Source organism: Saccostrea echinata, unplaced genomic scaffold (assembly GCF_033153115.1).
Source record: "Saccostrea echinata isolate AGI-Se365-2 ecotype Australia unplaced genomic scaffold, CSIRO_AGI_Sech_v1 ptg000020l, whole genome shotgun sequence".
NCBI lineage: Eukaryota > Metazoa > Mollusca > Bivalvia > Ostreida > Ostreidae > Saccostrea > Saccostrea echinata.
This window is the reverse complement of record NW_026889769.1, coordinates 7,983,959-8,002,263: the sequence shown is the minus strand read 5'-3', so window position 1 is coordinate 8,002,263 and position 18,305 is coordinate 7,983,959. Positions and strand designations below refer to the sequence as shown.

General features: G+C 34.2%; 1 protein-coding gene across 1 annotated transcript in view; it reads right to left on the bottom strand.

The window, feature by feature from the left end:
- Window positions 1-17,823, bottom strand: part of LOC133189869 (MAM and LDL-receptor class A domain-containing protein 2-like) — a 74,764-nt gene extending 56,941 nt beyond the window's left edge. The window contains exons 1-10 of the mRNA XM_061325264.1: window positions 17,808-17,823; window positions 17,346-17,443; window positions 16,534-16,663; window positions 16,265-16,437; window positions 12,713-12,775; window positions 12,378-12,618; window positions 11,710-12,054; window positions 11,164-11,301; window positions 11,045-11,083; window positions 6,958-7,106 (exon numbers count right to left, since the gene is read on the bottom strand). Coding sequence (XP_061181248.1) covers window positions 6,958-7,106; window positions 11,045-11,083; window positions 11,164-11,301; window positions 11,710-12,054; window positions 12,378-12,618; window positions 12,713-12,775; window positions 16,265-16,437; window positions 16,534-16,663; window positions 17,346-17,443; window positions 17,808-17,823 — 1,392 coding nt within the window. The remainder of the gene's footprint in view (window positions 1-6,957; window positions 7,107-11,044; window positions 11,084-11,163; window positions 11,302-11,709; window positions 12,055-12,377; window positions 12,619-12,712; window positions 12,776-16,264; window positions 16,438-16,533; window positions 16,664-17,345; window positions 17,444-17,807) is intronic.
- Window positions 17,824-18,305: the final 482 nt, after the last annotated feature.

The following is an 18,305-nucleotide window of genomic DNA, read 5'->3' as shown; positions in this document are numbered from 1 at the left end:
GATTTTTTTTTATAGTTTAATATAGATTATTAAAGATTTCATTATATATTTTAAAGGTTGAAACTGAAAGACAATAAAAGAAGTAATCAATTTTTATAAATTTCATTATATGATATTTACCTTAAGGAGGTTCGATCCTGTGCTTTTGAGCAGATTTTGGTCGGGACCTTTATTTATAAAATTTTGCATCATTTTTAAGTTCAAACATTAAATCTGGAATCTACAATGCAAATTAAACTTTATCCAGTGAAAAAACCGCGATTAAATTCCATTCAAATAGGATTAAGCCAGGGATTATATTTTGTGGCGGTAGATTTTTTAGGAGAAAATGATCAAAATTTCCCTTTTGAAATATATACAGTACTGTTAAGTTTAGATTCCTATTTTTCCATGCTGGTTGCACACAGAGCTGTTTTTTTTTTGCAGTATAATGTTTTATGCTGGTTCTGAAATATCTATCAAATTATTTCTTAAAAATTCTTTTATTTTATTGTGACAAATAAAGTAAATATATTCTGAAAGTCCAGGAAAAAATTTAGCCAATTTTAACATAAAATTAACACTTTTTTAGTAATATCTAAAAATTTACATCATAGACATCCACTTTTGTTTTTCTTTTCTGAATATATAAGATAACTTTGATCAATCTGCCTAAATTCAGCAAAAGTTTAAGACTTTAAAATAATTTTCTTGCTTGTTAAATTTTTAATGCCAGAAAAATCACAGTTTTTGTGTGCAGAAAGGTCATATAATTGATTATGCGAAGCAATTTGAAACTTTTTCTTAGTCACAATTTTAAAGTGTCTTTTTTTCAAATAGACTAATAGTTTATTTTGTCCCATGATTTATTTAGATAAAAACATTGGAGGGAAAACGTCGAAGATTTGATTTTTGATTAAGAAACAAATTTCAGTGCAAATAAATGTACTGTAGCACCAAAAGAAGCATAATGAGCCCATTTTTTGTTTTTGTTTTTAATTAAGCTATGTGTGTAGAAACTAAAAATATACTTAACGAAAAAAGTTTAAGACTTTAAATATCAGGATCCAACCTCATTAAATCCTAATTTCAAGCACAAGAACATTCCATTGCAGTTGATTCCATGTCTTTAGGGTTTATCATTTGAAAAAAATTGAAGTTAACATTAAAGCAAAAACTTTCATGGGCAACAACACTAATATAAGGATTGATGAATCCTTTTGCAATAACAATTTTTAAGTGTCTTTTCCAGAAGTAAACACATCTGTAAAGTCTTGGTATCTCAACGGTTTATAGTTTTGGAAGAGTATTGTAAATATAGTTTACTTTGCAAAGGGGAATTAACTTGAGCAGGGGTAGGAGATGAAAGTAACAAAAGAAAATTTTATTATAGTATTGAAATAGCATAACACAGATTCATTATTCAAATATAAGTAACACAAAAAAGAAAAATACATAAAAGCAAAAATTTTCATAATTAGACTGAATTCGACCCTATTTTAAGGCAAATTTTTCAAGTATGCAAAATGAGCAAAAAGTTTCAGGGACAATAATTCATAGAAGGGGTCAATGAATCCATTATAGTGACATAAATTCCAAGATCAAAGGTGGAAGACTAATGCAATCGGAACCATGTGTCTACACATTATCATCTTTAAAAAATTCTTTTACATCAAAAACTTTAAAGGGTAATAACTCATGAATGAGTCACTGAATCCTTTCGCAGTGAATGGACTTATGACATTGGTGAAGGTTTTGTATCCCTATGTTGTACGGTTTTGGAGGAGTAGCTTTAACAACTTTTCTCATGCAAGGGACAATGTCTTTCAATTGGCCAAACATAGGACTTAAAAGAGAGAAACTTTGATTAGGTAGTGAAATTACATACTAAAAATGCTTTGATATATAGCATGTGTTGAAATAAAAGAGATATAAAAAGAGACTTTGACCTTTCAGCTTGACATAAATGTCAAGGTCAAAAGTTTAAGTCTCTAATGCAGTTGGTAACATTTCGCTACAAAAATATCTTTAACAAAATTCTTATTAATTGTAAACGTATAAATCTTTAGGAGCAACAAATTTTAATAGGGTCATTAATTAAATAGATGAGAAAATTCTGAATTAATTGCAGACATTAGTGCAAGTTCTTGCATCTCTATGGTAAACAGTTTCAGAGGAGTGTCGTGCAAGGGGCAATAACTTTTAGAGTGGTTTGGCAAAGAATTGAAAGAAAGAAATTGTTATTAAAAATCAAATGATAAGATGCTATGATATATAACTTATCTTAAATTGAAGAGAGGTATTAAAAAAGTTGACATTTTATTATTTTTGAAAGACTTTGACCTTGAATTTCAAGGATAAAGATATCTTATGCAATGGGTACATGTACCATGTCTATAGAATTACAGTGTCTCTAATTATTATAATGTAATAGTCAACAAAACATTTAGGGACAATAATTCATAAAGAAATGTTGGTTAACTCTTAAATGATTTGGACATAGGAAAATTTAAATTAGTTTCAAAGGGGCACATTCATAGTGCAATCATATTTAAAATATGTTGAGAGCGATAGAAAAGAACTAAATCCTTCAAAATTTTAATGAACTTGACTTTTGATCTTGATCTAAATTTTAAAATCAAAGGTTGATCCCATATCGCTACAACTTACTGTTTTGAACATTTTTAATAATTTGTAAACACCAAAGTTTTCCATTGCAATAAGTCATTAGAGGTATTGGTGAATTCTTTTACAATTAATAATTTGAATCTTTGTCTTGAAAAACTAAAGTTGAATAGTTTCAGTGGAAAAGCAACAACAAAATTTATATTCAAGAGGTCAATACAGGTAACCTTAAAATAGATCAGGCTTAGGGGCAGAAGAATAAAATCTTAAACATAGTTTTAAAAGGACAAATTAAAGATCTAAATTTCACTTATATTGAATGACCTTGACATTTTATCTTGACCTAAATTTTATGGTCTTATGTTAAAAACCTAATGCAGTTGATCCCATGTCACTGTGACATTGTTTTGAAAATTTTTCATTATTCCTTAATATAAACTTTCATGGGCAATAACTCATTAAAGGAGTTGATGAAATATTTGGTAATGAATATAATGAAAAGTCTCCTTGATATCTTGAAGAAATTGGTGAAGGTTTCGTACCTGTAAAGTTTACAGTTTCAGAGGAATAGCCATAACAAATTTTCTCATCAAAGGGGCAGGAACTTTAAAAGGGGCCAAACTTACAATTTAAGAATAAAAATGAAATTGGATTTAAAAGGACATATTAATAGTGCAATGATATTAAAAATATGTTGAAAGGGAAAAAAGATGGATTTTTTAAAAAAAAAACTTCTTATATATTGTATATCCTTGATCTAAAATTGAAGACCGTAGGTAAAGTTGTCATTGAAATTGGTCCCATGTTTCTATGGCTTAAAGTTATAGGGTTTATTATTAAGCACGAAAACATAAAAGGGCAATAACCCATATAAGAGGTCATCATATCCTTTTGCACATAATAGATTAAATTAAATTCCATGAAAAGGAATTAAGAAATTGTTCAAAAATGTAAAAAAAAAAAAAAAAAAAAAAAAAAAAAAAACATTAATATTTAAAAAAAGAAAGTAATAACCTTGACTGAGACCTTAAATAATTTTTAGGTCAAAGGTCAAAGGTCACACTGCATTTGGTCTGACTTTTCTACCACTTTTACTTTTTAAGTTTTAAGGTTAAACAGTATGAGAAAAGATGTTAAAGGGCAATAACCCATATAAGGGGTCATCAGAACCTTTTGCACTGAATAGATGAAATTAAATTTGATGAAAAAGAAACAAAAATTGTTTAACAGCTCTCAAAAACTGATTTTTTTAATGAAAAGACCTTGACCTTTGACCTTGAATGATTTTTAAGGTCAAGAGTCACACAGCATTTGGTGTGATCTTTCTACCACTTTAAGTTTTCAAGTTTTAAGGTTTAACAGTATGTGCAAAATACATTAAAGGCCAATAACCCATATAAGGGGTCATCAGATCCTTTCACACTGAATAGGTGAAATTAAATTCCAGATACGAAAAATTGTTGAAAAGATTTTAAAAAAAAAAAATGGAAAAAAAAATGAAATGACCTTGACCATTTGACCTTGAATATTTTTTAAAATCTTTCAAAAATAATAAAATGTCAAGGTTACACAGCATTTGGTCCGATCTTTCTAACACTTAAGGTTTTTAAGTTATAAGGTTTAACAGTAATGCGCAAAGTCATTAAAGGGCAATAACCCATATAAGGGGTCATCAGATCCTTTCACACTAAATAGATTAAATTCCATGAAAAAGAAACAAGAAATTGTGAAAAGATATAAAAAAAAAAATGGGGGGAAGTGACCTTGACCTTTGACCTTGAATATTTTTTTAAGATCAAAGGTCGAAGGTCACAGCGCATTTAGTCGTATATTTTTAAGACTTTTAGTTTTGAAGTTATAAGGTTTAAATGTAAGGACAAAGACGTTAAAGGGCATTGACTCATATAAGGGGTCATCAGATCCTTTTGCACTGAATAGATTAAACTTGTGTCTGAAGACATTAATGAAGTTTTGGTGTGTCTACGGTTTACGGTTTCATCAGAGTAGTGATAACAAGATTTTTTGCACAAGGGGAAATAACTTCTTAAAGGGTCAAGCTTAGGGGACAAGAATGAAATCTGTGAAATAGTTTTAAGAGGACATATTGAATATGCAAAGATATCTAATGTATGTTGAAAGACAAAATAGCTATAGAAAGAGCAAAATTTCTCATATTTGGAATGACCTTGACCTATGACCTTCACAAAAATTTCAAGGTCTGAGGTCAAGAACTCTAATGCAGTTAGTCCCATGTCTCTATGACCTATAATTTTGAATTTTTTTCATTATTTGTAAATATCAAGAACTTTCAGGGGCAATAATCCATTGAAGGGGGTCAACAAATACTTTCACAATGAAGAGATTGAAGAGTCTCCTCAATTTTCGAAGACATTTGTGAAGGTTTCATTTTGAAGGAGTAGCAATAACAAGCTTTGTAATGCAAGGGGCTATTACTGCGTAATGGGTCATAGGACAAACACGGGGGGTCGTTTATCAGAATAACTTTTAATATCCAGTATCATGAACTATTAAGTTTTTTGATAGGTCTTTAGGTTTTAAAAGTCCGGGAAGAAAAAGAACAATTTGATGTCTTTCCACCTTCTATAAATTTCATATACATGTATTTTTCATATTTTACTCTCTAAAGTTAATTCTTATACAAAAAGAGTCCATAAATGGCTTGAAAGATAAAAAAAAATGAAGAAAAAATAAAAATTTTAAAAAATTTTGAAATGACCTTGACCTTTGACCTTGAACAAATATTCAAGGTCAAAGGTCAAGGGTCACATTGCACTTGAGCCTATGCTTCTACAACTATTAGTTTTAATGTTATAAGGTTTAATAGTAAAAGCAAAGACGTTAAAGGGCGATAACTCATATAAGGGGTCATCGGATACTTTCGCACTAAATAGATTGAAGTTGTGTCTAAAGACCCTGAAGACATTAGTGAAGGTTTTGTGTCTCTACGGTTTACGGTTTCAGAGGAGTAGCGATAACAAGGTTTTCAGTAAAAGGGGCAATAACTTTTAAAGGGGTAAATCTTAGGGGACAAGTATGAAATCTTTGAAATAGTTTTAAAAGGACATATTAAAGATGCAAAGAGATTTAGTATATAATGAAAGACAAAAGAGATTTAAAAATAGCTTAATTTATCAAATTTTGAATGACCTTGACATTTGACCTTTACAAAAATTTCAAGGTCCGAGGTCAAAGAATCTAATGCAGTTGGTTCCATGTCTCTACGACTTATTGTTTTGAAAATTTTTCATTATTCGTAAACTTCATAAACTTTCAGGGGCGATAACTCATGGAAGGGGTCGACAAATCATTTCGCAATGAATAGATTGAAAAGTCCTCTCAAGTAGTCGAAGACATTGGTGAAGATTTTGTATCTCTACGATTTAAGGTTTCGAAGGAGTAGCGATAACAAGCTTTTCTTGCGAAAGGGGCAATAACTTCGTAAGAGGTCATAGGTCAAACACGTTGGGTCGATTTTCGGAATAACTTTTAATATCCAGTATCATGAACTATAAAGTTTTTCGATAAGTCTTGCGGTTTCAAAAGTCCTGGAAGAAAAAGAATAATAATAATAATAATAATAATAAACATAAGCATTTCAAGAGGTCTTTCCACAGAAAGGTGGAAAGACCTAATAATAATAATAAACATAAGCATTTCAAGAGGTCTTTCCACAGAAAGGTGGAAAGACCTAATAAACAGAAGCATTTCAAGAGGTCTTTCCACAGAAAGGTGGAAAGACCTAATAAATAAAATACATGGTAAAGGTCACACATATTTCGACTAGAGCCAAATAACTTGAAATTTAAACTAATAAAATGCAAATTCTATTTAAAGCAGCAGCACTTTTCATAAACTACAAGTTATATAGATACAATTTATTACTGAAATTTTTAATTCTAACTAGGGTATGCCCTTGCGATATTGAAATTTGTTGATGACCTACATACAGTACACATTAAATGCATTTATCACATGACTGTCAAATAACGTGACCAAACCAAATTCCGTACAGAGCGGGGTATACCATGTTATTTCAATTAATATTAAAGTCATGTGATAATATACTAGCTTTACAAAAATAAATTCTGTTTAAAAAGGTATGTTATCTAAAACTTGATGAGATCGAGGAAAGTCTTGAAGTTATATGAGGATTCGAGATATCAAGGTGACTTCCAACTCCCTTTAACATACCTATGGTATTTGAGATATCGATGTTGGAGATAAGAAAGTTTACCTGTATTTTTTTCATACTACATGTAGGAGGATGTTTGTAATGAAACCAATTGCTTGAATGTCAGAAAACAAATATGTATGCACACAATGATGAGTTACCTGAACTATTAAACTTCCAACATCATCTCCAAACATATGATAGTCAAAACTGAGCATCTTTGTGACACTGTCAACAGAGAATTCTGGGAAGGTGACAGCTGTGCTATCAGCTGGGCTTCCATGACTGGCCTCAGCATACAGATAGTATCCTACAAGATACACTAATTAGTCTCTCGTCTTCAGATAAAATCTTACAATAAATTACTGTGCACTCAGTAAAACTAATTCTTATAAATGGTACCTTATTCTTTTCCCTTGAATTAAAACTTATGAGACATATCTTTTATTTCAACAGTGTTATTTTTTGGATTAATTTTTTTTTAAATATATAATTAAGACCAACGATTTTGTAAAAAAAAAATCCCATGTCTGCTTTTAAGTTTAAACAAGAGGCCCATGGGCCTTGAATCGCTCTTCTGATAAACTGTACAACCTATCACTTCTATTTGAAGCCTCGAAGTATCCTGTATATTTACATGAACCCTTGAAATTCCAATTCACACTCTGAGAACCCAAGATGATTCTAAGCCAATTAGTACCTGAGAGTTGGTCATGGTGACCTACTTATCACTTGTCATTCTCTGAGGACCCATCAACTAAGTTTGATGATTCTAAGCCAATTAATACCTAAAGTATTTTTTAAAATTATAATCATAAAATTTTATAAGTAAGTCAAAGTGACCTACTTTTCAATTGTTTTACTCCAAGGACCCAAGATGCATCAACTGACAAAGTTTGATGATTCTAAGCCAATTAGTACCTGTAATATTTAATTAAAGCCATAAATTTTCAAAAGTAGGTCACTGTGACCTACTTTTCAGTTGTTGTACTCCGAGGACCAAAGATACATCGACTGACAAAGTTTGATGATTCTAGCCAATAAGTACCCAAAATATTTAATTACAGCCATAAATTTTCAAAAGGAGGTCACAATGACCTACTTTTCAGTCAACCTACTCAGGGGACCAAAGATGCATCAACTGACAAATTTTGACGATTCTAAGCCAAATAATTCCTGAAAATATTAAATACAGCCATAAAACTTCAAAAGTAGGTCACCGTGACCTACTTTTCAGTTGTTGTACTCCGAGGACCCAAGACGCATCAACTGACAAAGTTTAATGATTCTAAGCCAATTAGTACCCGAAATATTTGATTAAAGCCATAAATTTTCAAAAGTAGGTCACCGTGACCTACTTTTCAGTTGTTGTACTCCGAGGACCCATGACGCATAAACTGACAAAGTTTTATGATTCTAAGCCAATTAGTACCCGAAATATTTTATTAAAGCCATAAATTTTCCGAAAGTAGGTCACGGTGACCTACTTTTTAGTCGATCTACTCTGAAGACCCAAGATGCATCAACTGACAAAGTTTGATGATTCTAAGCCAATTAGTACCTGAAATATTTAATTATAGTCATATAAATTGAAAAGTAGGTCACGGTGACCTACTTTTCAGTTGACCTTTTTTGAAGACCCAAGATGCATCAACTGACAAAGTTTTATGATCATAGGACTTAAAATGTCCAAATTATGCCTCTAAAATGCTTTGAAATCGAATGCCTGCAAAGTTCAAAAAGTAGGTCACTGTGCCCTACTTTTTAATAAATATGTTTTATGGCCCCAAGATGCATCATCTTACAAGATTTAATGATTCTAAGCCTCCCCGTATTTGAATTAATGACCTTAATTGTTTTAACAAGAGGCCCATGGGCCACATCGCTCACCTGAGTAACTTTGGCCATGCTGTTCATTACCAGACTCCCCCCTTGTAATACCTATTGTGGCCCCACCCTCCCCCCAGGGGCCATGATTTGAACAATTTAGAATCTACACTACCCCAGGATGCTTCCACATAAGTTTCAGTTTTTCTGGTCCAGTGGTTCTTGAGAAGATTTTTAAAGATTTTTCCTATATATTTCAATGTAAAACTTCGGATTCCCCCTATTGTGGCCCCGCCCTATCCCCTGGGTCATGATTTGAACAATTTAGAGTGTACACTACTTGAGGATGCTTCCACATAAGTTTCAGCTTTTCTGGCCCAGTGGTTCTTGAGAAGAAGATTTTTAAAGATTTTTCCTAAATATTTCAATGTAAAACTTGTATTTCCTATTGTGGCCCCGCCCTACCCCTGGGGTCATGATTTGAACAATTTAGAATCTACACTACCCCAGGATGCTTCCACATAAGTTTCAGCTTTTCTGGCCCAGTGGTTCTTGAGAAGAAGATTTTTAAAAATTTTTCCTAAATATTTCAATGTAAAACTTGGATTCCCTATTGTGGCCCCGCCCTACCCCCGGGGGTCATGATTTTTACAATTTAGAATCTACACTACCCCAGGATGCTTCCACATAAGTTTCAGCTTTTCTGGTCCAGTGGTCCTTGAGAAGATTTTTAAAGATTTTTCCTATATATTTCAATGTAAAACTTGGATTCCCTATTGTGGCCCCGCCCTACCCCCGGGGGTCATGATTTTTATAATTTAGAATCTACACTACCCCAGGATGCTTCCACATAAGTTTCAGCTTTTCTGGTCCAGTGGTCCTTGATAAGAAGATTTTTAAAGATTTTTCCTATATATTTCAATGTAAAACTTGGATTCCCTATTGTGGCCCCGCCCTACCCCCGGGGGTCATGATTTTTACAATTTAGAATCTACACTATCCCAGAATGCTTCCACATAAGTTTCAGCTTTTCTGATCCAGTGGTCCTTGAGAAGAAGATTTTTAAAGATTTTTCCTATATATTTCAATGTAAAACTTGGATTCCCTATTGTGGCCCCGCCCTACCCCCGGGGGTCATGATTTTTACAATTTAGAATCTACACTACCCCAGGATGCTTCCACGTAAGTTTTAGCTTTTCTGGCCCAGTGGTTCTTGAGAAGAAGATTTTTAAAGATTTTTCCTATATATTTCTATGTAAAACATTGATTCCACATTGTGGCCCCGCCCTACCCCCGGGGGTCATGATTTGAACAATTTAGAATCTACACTACCCCAGGATGCTTCCAAATAAGTTTCAGCTTTACTGGCCCTGTGGTTCTTGAGAAGAAGATTTTTTAATGACCCCACCCTATTTTTGTCTTCTCTTGATTATCTCCCCTTGTGAGGGGACTTGGCCCTTCATTTTAACAATTTAAATTCCCCTTTACCCAAGGATGCTTTGTACCAAGTTTGGTCAAAATTGGCCCAGTGGTTCTTGAGAAGAAGTCAAAAATGTGAAAAGTTTACAGACGGACGGACAGACAGACAGACGGACAGACGGACGGACGGACGACGGACAAAATGTGATCAGAAAAGCTCACTTGAGCCTTCGGCTCAGGTGAGCTAAAAATGATTAGCCATAAAATTCAAAAAGTAGGTCAAGGTGACCTACTTTTTAGTTGATGTACTTTGAGGACCCAAGATGCATCAACTGACAAAGTTTGATGATCATAGGCCTTAAATTGTTCAAAATATACCTCTAAATCATTTTGAAAAAGAATGGCCGCAAAATTTAAAAAGTAGGTCACCGTGACCTACTTTTGAGTCAACATGATATGAGGTCCTTAGATGCACCAACTGACAAGATTTGATGATCCTAGTCCTTATAGTAAGCAAAATATCAACATTTTAATAAAATGTAATTTTTGGTCAACTTTGAAGTGACCTTGAGACCACGCCCTTTGCCCCAGGGTAAATCCCTGTGCAAATTTTAATCTACAACATATCCTCATCCTTTTGTGCAAGTTTGGTGATAATCTGCCCAGTGGTTCTTGAGAAGAAGATTTTTTAGCAACCAGTACTTTTGTTTCTATTTTCCTAATTATCTCCCCTTGTTAAAGGGTCACAACAATCCCAGTTTTAGTATAAAAGGGAGCCCTTGGGCCAAGGATACCCTGTGACAAATTTGACAATAATTGGCCAAGGAGTTCTTGAGTTATGGCCCATATTCTAAAAAGTTTACGCACACCGCACAAATGGCCATAGCATTAGCTCTTTGAGCCTTTGGCTCAGAAGAGCTAAAAACTAATAACATTGAATTACTGCTTTAAATTGTGTGTGAAATAAAATCTACATTATCTCTTGAGATAGCTTAAATTGACCTGTTTGATCTGTCTTGCATGTGTAATCTTCATTAGGACCTGTGTTTATGCATGTATCTCTTAAGATAGCTTAAACTAACCTGTTTGATCTGTCTCACGTGTGGAATCTTTATTTGGACCTGTGTTTATGCTGGCTGTTCTTCCCAACATTCGTCTCCATTTGAAGGATGGCAACTCTTGCTTACATTCTGTGCAATTCACCGAGTAGCCACAAATGTCAGGTTGTCCAAAGTCACAAACTGCATCTTTTAAGCCATCTAAAAAAATTAAAATGTTTTCTTTCTAAGAGTTTATTTTCATGAAATTAACAATTTATAAAATTTCCATTAACATAATAAAGTACCGGTAGATCTAAAGATGACATGTTTCATTTACTTTTACTCATACATTTCCTTTTATCCTTCCCATTTTCAATCATTCATGAAACAATTTCTCAGTTTAAAAATAAAAGAAAATATTGTATCTCTATTCTACGTGAATTTCCTGCCCTATATGAACTCTGAAATCTCGAACCTTAGTATTAGAATACCATGGATATTTGGAAGTGATTTTGGCATTTTCAACCACCTGTATTTTAACCTCAATATCTTCCTTCAGATATCTCTAAGTTTTTTCTCGGCCCCATCAAGACTGAGATAACAGAGTTTTGACTGTACTTAACTTACAGGGACAATTCTCACTGTCCACCACAACATCATCAATGGCGATGTGATTAAGTCCTTGTGTGCCTCGAGTGGCCTTGAAAATCAGTGACATTTCCGTGTTAGATGGTATTGCTGAGCAGAAGCTGTACCAGTGGTTTCCTTGCTCTCCCTGTTTCTGGAGTAATACGTCCCCCAGTCGCCGCCCCTCTCCATCTTCAGCCCACACTGTGAAGTGCCCTGTCATGGCTCCATTCATGTGGTAGTAAAATCTTAAGTGTGCATTTGCAGGCGATGAAAAGTTGGGTGACTTTAAAGTAGCGCTGTCACCTTCATTTCCATTCAAGTTTTGGTAGTACATGAAAGAACCTTTTAGTTAAAAGAAAATTTCATGATCAACTATATAGCTCACATACCTGTTATCTGTTTACATTGACAATGTGACAGCTCATCACCAAAAACTTTTTCAATACAATTAGAACAGATTTATTTTTTTAAATCATTTTTCAATCGTCACTCTGTAGTCATGGTTTCTGGCAGTTAGACTTTTATACTGTCAAAAAAGGTAAGTTTTAAACTTCTACATTCATTATTGATCCTAAAATATATCATTCAATCTTTGTGCTTATTCACAAAATTCTTTGAAAAAATTTTCAACTTCAAATCTCATTCTTCAACAATAGTTCTCTCACCATTGCCAGATGTATGATCGTCTGGAAGACCTATTCCATAACTGTACAATCCATGGATCTGCCACTGGGAGTCAGAGCCTGTGCTGCTATAGTTACAGGATGCTCCATTAAAAGTACAGTTTACACTTGGCTCTGAATACAGACTGCACAGAGAAGGGTTGCATGTCCCATTGAAGATGTACAAATCATCAATTGCTATGTCTGAATATAAGCCTGGCCCTCTCACAGCTTCTATAGTGACCTGAAAATTAATGTGGACAATTATAAAGTTACAGTTCCAAGGGAGTAGAACCATAACCACACCCCTGCCACTACAGCACACCCTAACATCAAACCCTGCCACCATAGCACACCCTCAAATCAAACCCTGCCACTACAGCACACCCTAACATCAAATCCTGCCACCATAGCACACCCACAAATCAAACCCTGTCACTACAGAACACCCAAACATCAAATCCGGCCACCGTAGCACACCCTCAAATCAAACCCTGTCACCACAGAACACCCTAAATAAAATCCTGCCACCAAAGCACACCCTAAAATCAAACCCTGCCACCTAAGAACACCCTAAAATCAAACCCAGTGCAGTGTTTCTTTGGTGTCTACCATGTAAGAGTTTGAATTAAGTTTGGGTTGGCTCTGTATTTACTCTGGAACATCATGACCATAAACAGTCACAATCAATAAATGAATAGGAAGGTGTCCCTGGACACATTTCTGTAGCAAGACTGAGAAGGAAAGGTCAAGTACAGTAAAATATGGTTACAGCTAGCGAACATGCCTATAATGAATTCATACTTACAGTGAGGTCATTTTCAGTCCCTGTTGTTTTAAACATATAATGAAATTACTGGATATAATAATTATACTTATAGCAAACTGAAAATGGGGGAAGGGGGGCTTGAATTTTAAACTACCTGATGATGCTTTCATGTCAACATGTCATAATAACAAATGGCTTTGTTGTACTTGAAAAGATTTTTAAAAATTCTGCCTATATATTCCTTCATAAAAATTTGATCCCCCATTGTGGCTCCTCCCTATCCCAATGGTCATCATTTGAACAAACTTGAATCTACACTACCTGAGGATGCTTCCATATCAATATGACTAAACATAGCTTTTCTGTTCTTGATAAGAAATTTTTTTTCCTATATGTTCCTATATAAAACTTTTAGGGATGTCAAATCGGTCACTTTTTGATAATCGGTTACTCGGACGTTTTTCCGATCGAGTACCCGGGTACTCGGTAACAAAAATGTAAATACAAGTGTGTTAATTTTCTTGAGCCCCGTTAAGCTCTGCTAAACCCCAAAGCTGTTTTTATCACGTTTGTTAATGTATATAAACATCGAGTCCAAGGGAAATGATTTTTTGGTACTTAATTTATTTATCAAATAAACACAAAATACAATTAATACATCAAAAATTACAAATGGTTTACAGTATTGTTTAGGATCTATTTCATGAACGCAAAAGGAGGACAAGTTGTTACGCAGGTTTGTGATGATTAGACTATCGAAAGAGAAGGAACGGACATTGTTGGGATCGCTAGTCTAATATTATTTCATTTGCTGGTTGTTTCCTCCGTATACAATTAACTTACTACGCAAACTGACTTTCAGCATTTTTTAAAATCTTTAATTATTTCTAAATATTTCTTCACTTGTGAAGTGGGTTATGAATGTCCGATTTCGCTGTCGTATATTAATTAAATAATTTAAAAATGATTTGAAGGTAATAGACCATACGTAAACGATGTTCACTGAAAACAATCATTGAAGCCATCTAAAAATTAAGGATCACAATAGGTGAGAAAAGCTGTGTACCAAATGATTGGTCACTAATTACTATATATACACAGCCACAGGCGATAACGGGTGTTTTACGGGTGTAGATGACAACACACTAATTACCGTGTTCATATTTAAGTTATTTTTTGAAAAGTTTTTGATAAAAATATGTACTTTGAAATAAGAAAAAAATACACATCCGAGTTACCGAGTACCATTTTTAGTATTCGATACTCGGACGTTCGATCGAGTACCCGGTTAACCGGGTACTCGTTGACATCCCTAAAAACTTTCAATCCCCCATTGTGGCCCCATCCTACCCCCAGGGGTCATCATTTGAACAAACTTGAATCTACACTACCTGAGGATGCTTCCATATCAAAATGACTAAACAGGATATTCTGTTCTTGAGTAGAAATTTTCCTATGTGTTCCTATGTAAAATTTTCAATCCCCCATTGTGGCCCGACCCTATCCCTGGGGGTCATCATTTGAACAAACTTGAATCTACACTACCTGAAGATGCTTCCATATCAAAATGACTAATCATGGCTTTGCAGTTCTTGAGAAGAAGATGTTTTCCTATTGTTCCTATGTAAGACTTTGATCCCCCATTGTGGCCCCACCCTACCCCCAGGGGGCCTGATTTGAACAGGCTTGAATCTTCACTACCTGAGGATACTTCCATATAAATATGACCAATCACAGCTTTGCTGTTCTTGAGAAGAAGATTTTTAAAGATTTGGCCTATGTATTCCTATGTAAAACTTTGATTGCCCATTGTGGCACAACCCTACCCCTGGGGGTCATGATTTGAACAAACTTGACTCTACACTACCTGAGGATGCTTCAATATAAATATGACCAATCATTGTCCTGATGTTCTTAAGAAGATTTTTTTTAAGCATTTTTCCTACGTTTTACAATGGAAAGCTTTGATCGCCTATTGTGGACTCCCCTCCCTACCCCCAGGGGTCAGGATTTGAATAAACTTGAATCTACACTACCTGAGGATGCTTCCATATAAATATGACCAATCATGGCTTTGCTGTTCTTGAGAAGGTTTTTAAATTTTTTTTCTTTGTATTACTATGTAAAGCTTTGATTGCCTATTGTGGCCCCGCCCTTCCCCCGGGGGTCATGATTTGAAATTATTTGAATCTACACTACCTGAGGATGCTTCCATATAATTATGACCAATCGTGGCTTTGCTATTCTTGAGAAGAAGATTTTTAAAGATTTTTCTTATGTATTCCTATGTAAAACTTTTACCCCCCACTGTGACCCCACCCTACCCCTGGGGGCCATAATTTGAACAGGCTTGAATCTACACTACCTGAGGATGCTTCCATTAAAATATGACCAATCATGGCTCTGATGTTCTTGAGAAGATTTTTAAAGATTTTTCTTATGCATTCCTATGTAAAACTTTGAACCCCCATTGTGGCCCCATCCTACCCCAGAAGGTCATGATTTGAACAAATTTAAATCTTCACTACCTCACAATGATTCCACATAAGTTTCATGTTTTCAAGCACAGTGGTTCTGGAGAAGAAGATAGATTTTTAAATGATGCCATTAATTTTTCACAAAATCATAATTATCTCCCCTTGGAAGAAGGTGTGGCCCTTCATTTGAACAAACTTGAATCCCCTTTACCCAAGGATACTTTGTGGCAAGTTTGGTTGAAATTGTCCCACTGGTTCTTGAGAAGAGGTTGAACATGTGAAAAGTTTAGGACAATGACAGACAAATTTTGATCAGAAAAGCTCACTTGAGCCTTCAGCTCAGGTGAACTAAAAAATGCATGAAAATATAAACCAGTTTTATGTCACTGAAAAAGAACAAAAATTGAAAATGAATGTGTATTTTGATATGACTAATTGATTAACAGGTAGGAAAGAGTCACAGGTCAATATAGCAATATATTTTTCATAGTTGTAATTCTCAAGAGTAAGGTACTTTTCAAATGAAATGACTTCACACATACATATACACACACAAAAAACACTTTTCATTATTAATGCACACACACACAGTCCCCCCCCCCCCCCCTTTATTCTCCATTAAGTTTTTTGTAATATAGTCCTACATTTTTATTAAGTCCCTTGAGGGTGACATAGGCTTGTTTCCACTCATATCCCTGATTCCCTTGTCTCTGCCAGATGATCTCTGCTCTGCCGTTTTGTAATGTTTGGTTCACTTGTAAAGTTCCCATAGTGCTTCCATACATGAAGTAATAGAACACCATACAACTTGTACCATCTATAAACATTAAAGTAAATTATCAATAGATAAAAGTAAACTGAAAATCAAACAGTATGGCTAGGCTAACAAACAAGTAGAAATTGATCTACTCACTGAAATTTAAGTTTGGGTTAACAGAAAGAACAGCATTTCCTCCAGTAATAGTGTAGTCTGATTCTAGATAAATAAAGTATCTGCCTCCATGTGCATAGCCTGGACCAGTCCCTGATGTAGAAGTGTAAGTCTGAAAACAGAAAAAAAAATAAACGCATATATGCTTCAGTCTTCAGTAAAACTCCTTAATGTTGTCACAAGAGGCCCACAGACCTTGGTAGTCACCTGGGGATCATTCCTTTCTCAACATAAAAACATCTCAGAATTTTGGAACCCCCTGATATGTATCTTACAATTTTGGTACGGAATTTCTTGAGACAATGTATCAAGTTTGTCTGATACATGATCATGCAGGGATAAGGAAATCTCTACATTTACAGTTAACTTCAGTATCTTGAATTTAGTGAGAACCATTACAAACTTTGGAATATCTTAGGTTAGACTTGGATTAAATTATCAAATATAGAATAATTAAGGCTATTTTGCATTTCATATAAATGTACTGTTATATGCATATTTATAATCAAGTATGGTGACACATTTTTATGCCCTGTTCACACAGTTTAGCCCCAAAGGGCCATGAGTTAACCAAACTTGAATCCTCACTACATAGGAATTCTGAAGATCAATATGTTACTTGCTATTCTGGGGAAGATTTTGTAAGCGATTTCCCTATATAGATGTATTATATAAAATTTGATGGCCAAATGTAAAATTATAAAATTATTTAGCCAATTTTAGCCAAAATTAAAAAAAATTAAATCTCATCACAGTGAAAGCTGTTTTTGGGGAAAAGAATGAAAGATACTTACAGAGTGATACCAGTATGTTGAACCACCATACTGTTGTAAAGAACAATCAGATGTCCATGAGCTGGCTTCAAAATCACATCTGTAAACCTCTGGTATGGCTGTTGACCAAAAAAAAAAATTTCAATGAAAAAATATCTGTGAAATGCAAACATAGGTAATAAAAGATTACACACTAGCTAGCTCACCTCATAAATGTTATCTATAAGTATGGAAGTTTCAAACAAAATGAATGTTTGGGTAGTGTGCATCCCTGGACAAACATTATACAAGTTTAGTCTGGGTAGGAATTTGGAATGCATGGACTTGCTCCAAAAACTTTTTCTGTTTAATCATCCAGAAAATTACATAAGATTCAGCATCTGAAGCAAGTCTGGAAGTGTGCATCCGTACATGCATCATCAATGCAAGTTTATAGGGCTTTACATTGGAATGAACCTACTTCAATAAATCATAAACTTTAACCTGTATGGTCACTCATCTGGAAAAAGTCGGGTAGCTTTCATTCCTAGATTACCAAGATTACAACGGTTGGTGAAAACAAACAGAAGGGACAGTTTGCTGGATATTATGAACAAGTTTAATACATCAATTTAAGAGGCCCTTCTTCATCAACATTCATTTTTTTCCTATATATTCTTATGTAAAATTTTGATTACATACAGTCCCTGAAACGTTCTACTTTCCAACTTGAACGGTGAGCGAACGCTGAGCAAACGCAGAGCGAACGGTGAGTGAACAATGTGTGAATGCTGAACGCAACTTGGTGAACAATAGTAGAACGGTTAGCGAATGCAGAATGCGAATGAAGTGTGAACACGAGCCCAATTAGTGAACGGTGAACGCAAGATGAACGATTTATTCAGAATGCCTCTGATCTTTTACATGCATTGTATCTATTCTATTGTATTCTAAAGTCAGGTGCAAAAATAAATAAATAAATGTTCAAAAATTGTCCTAGAA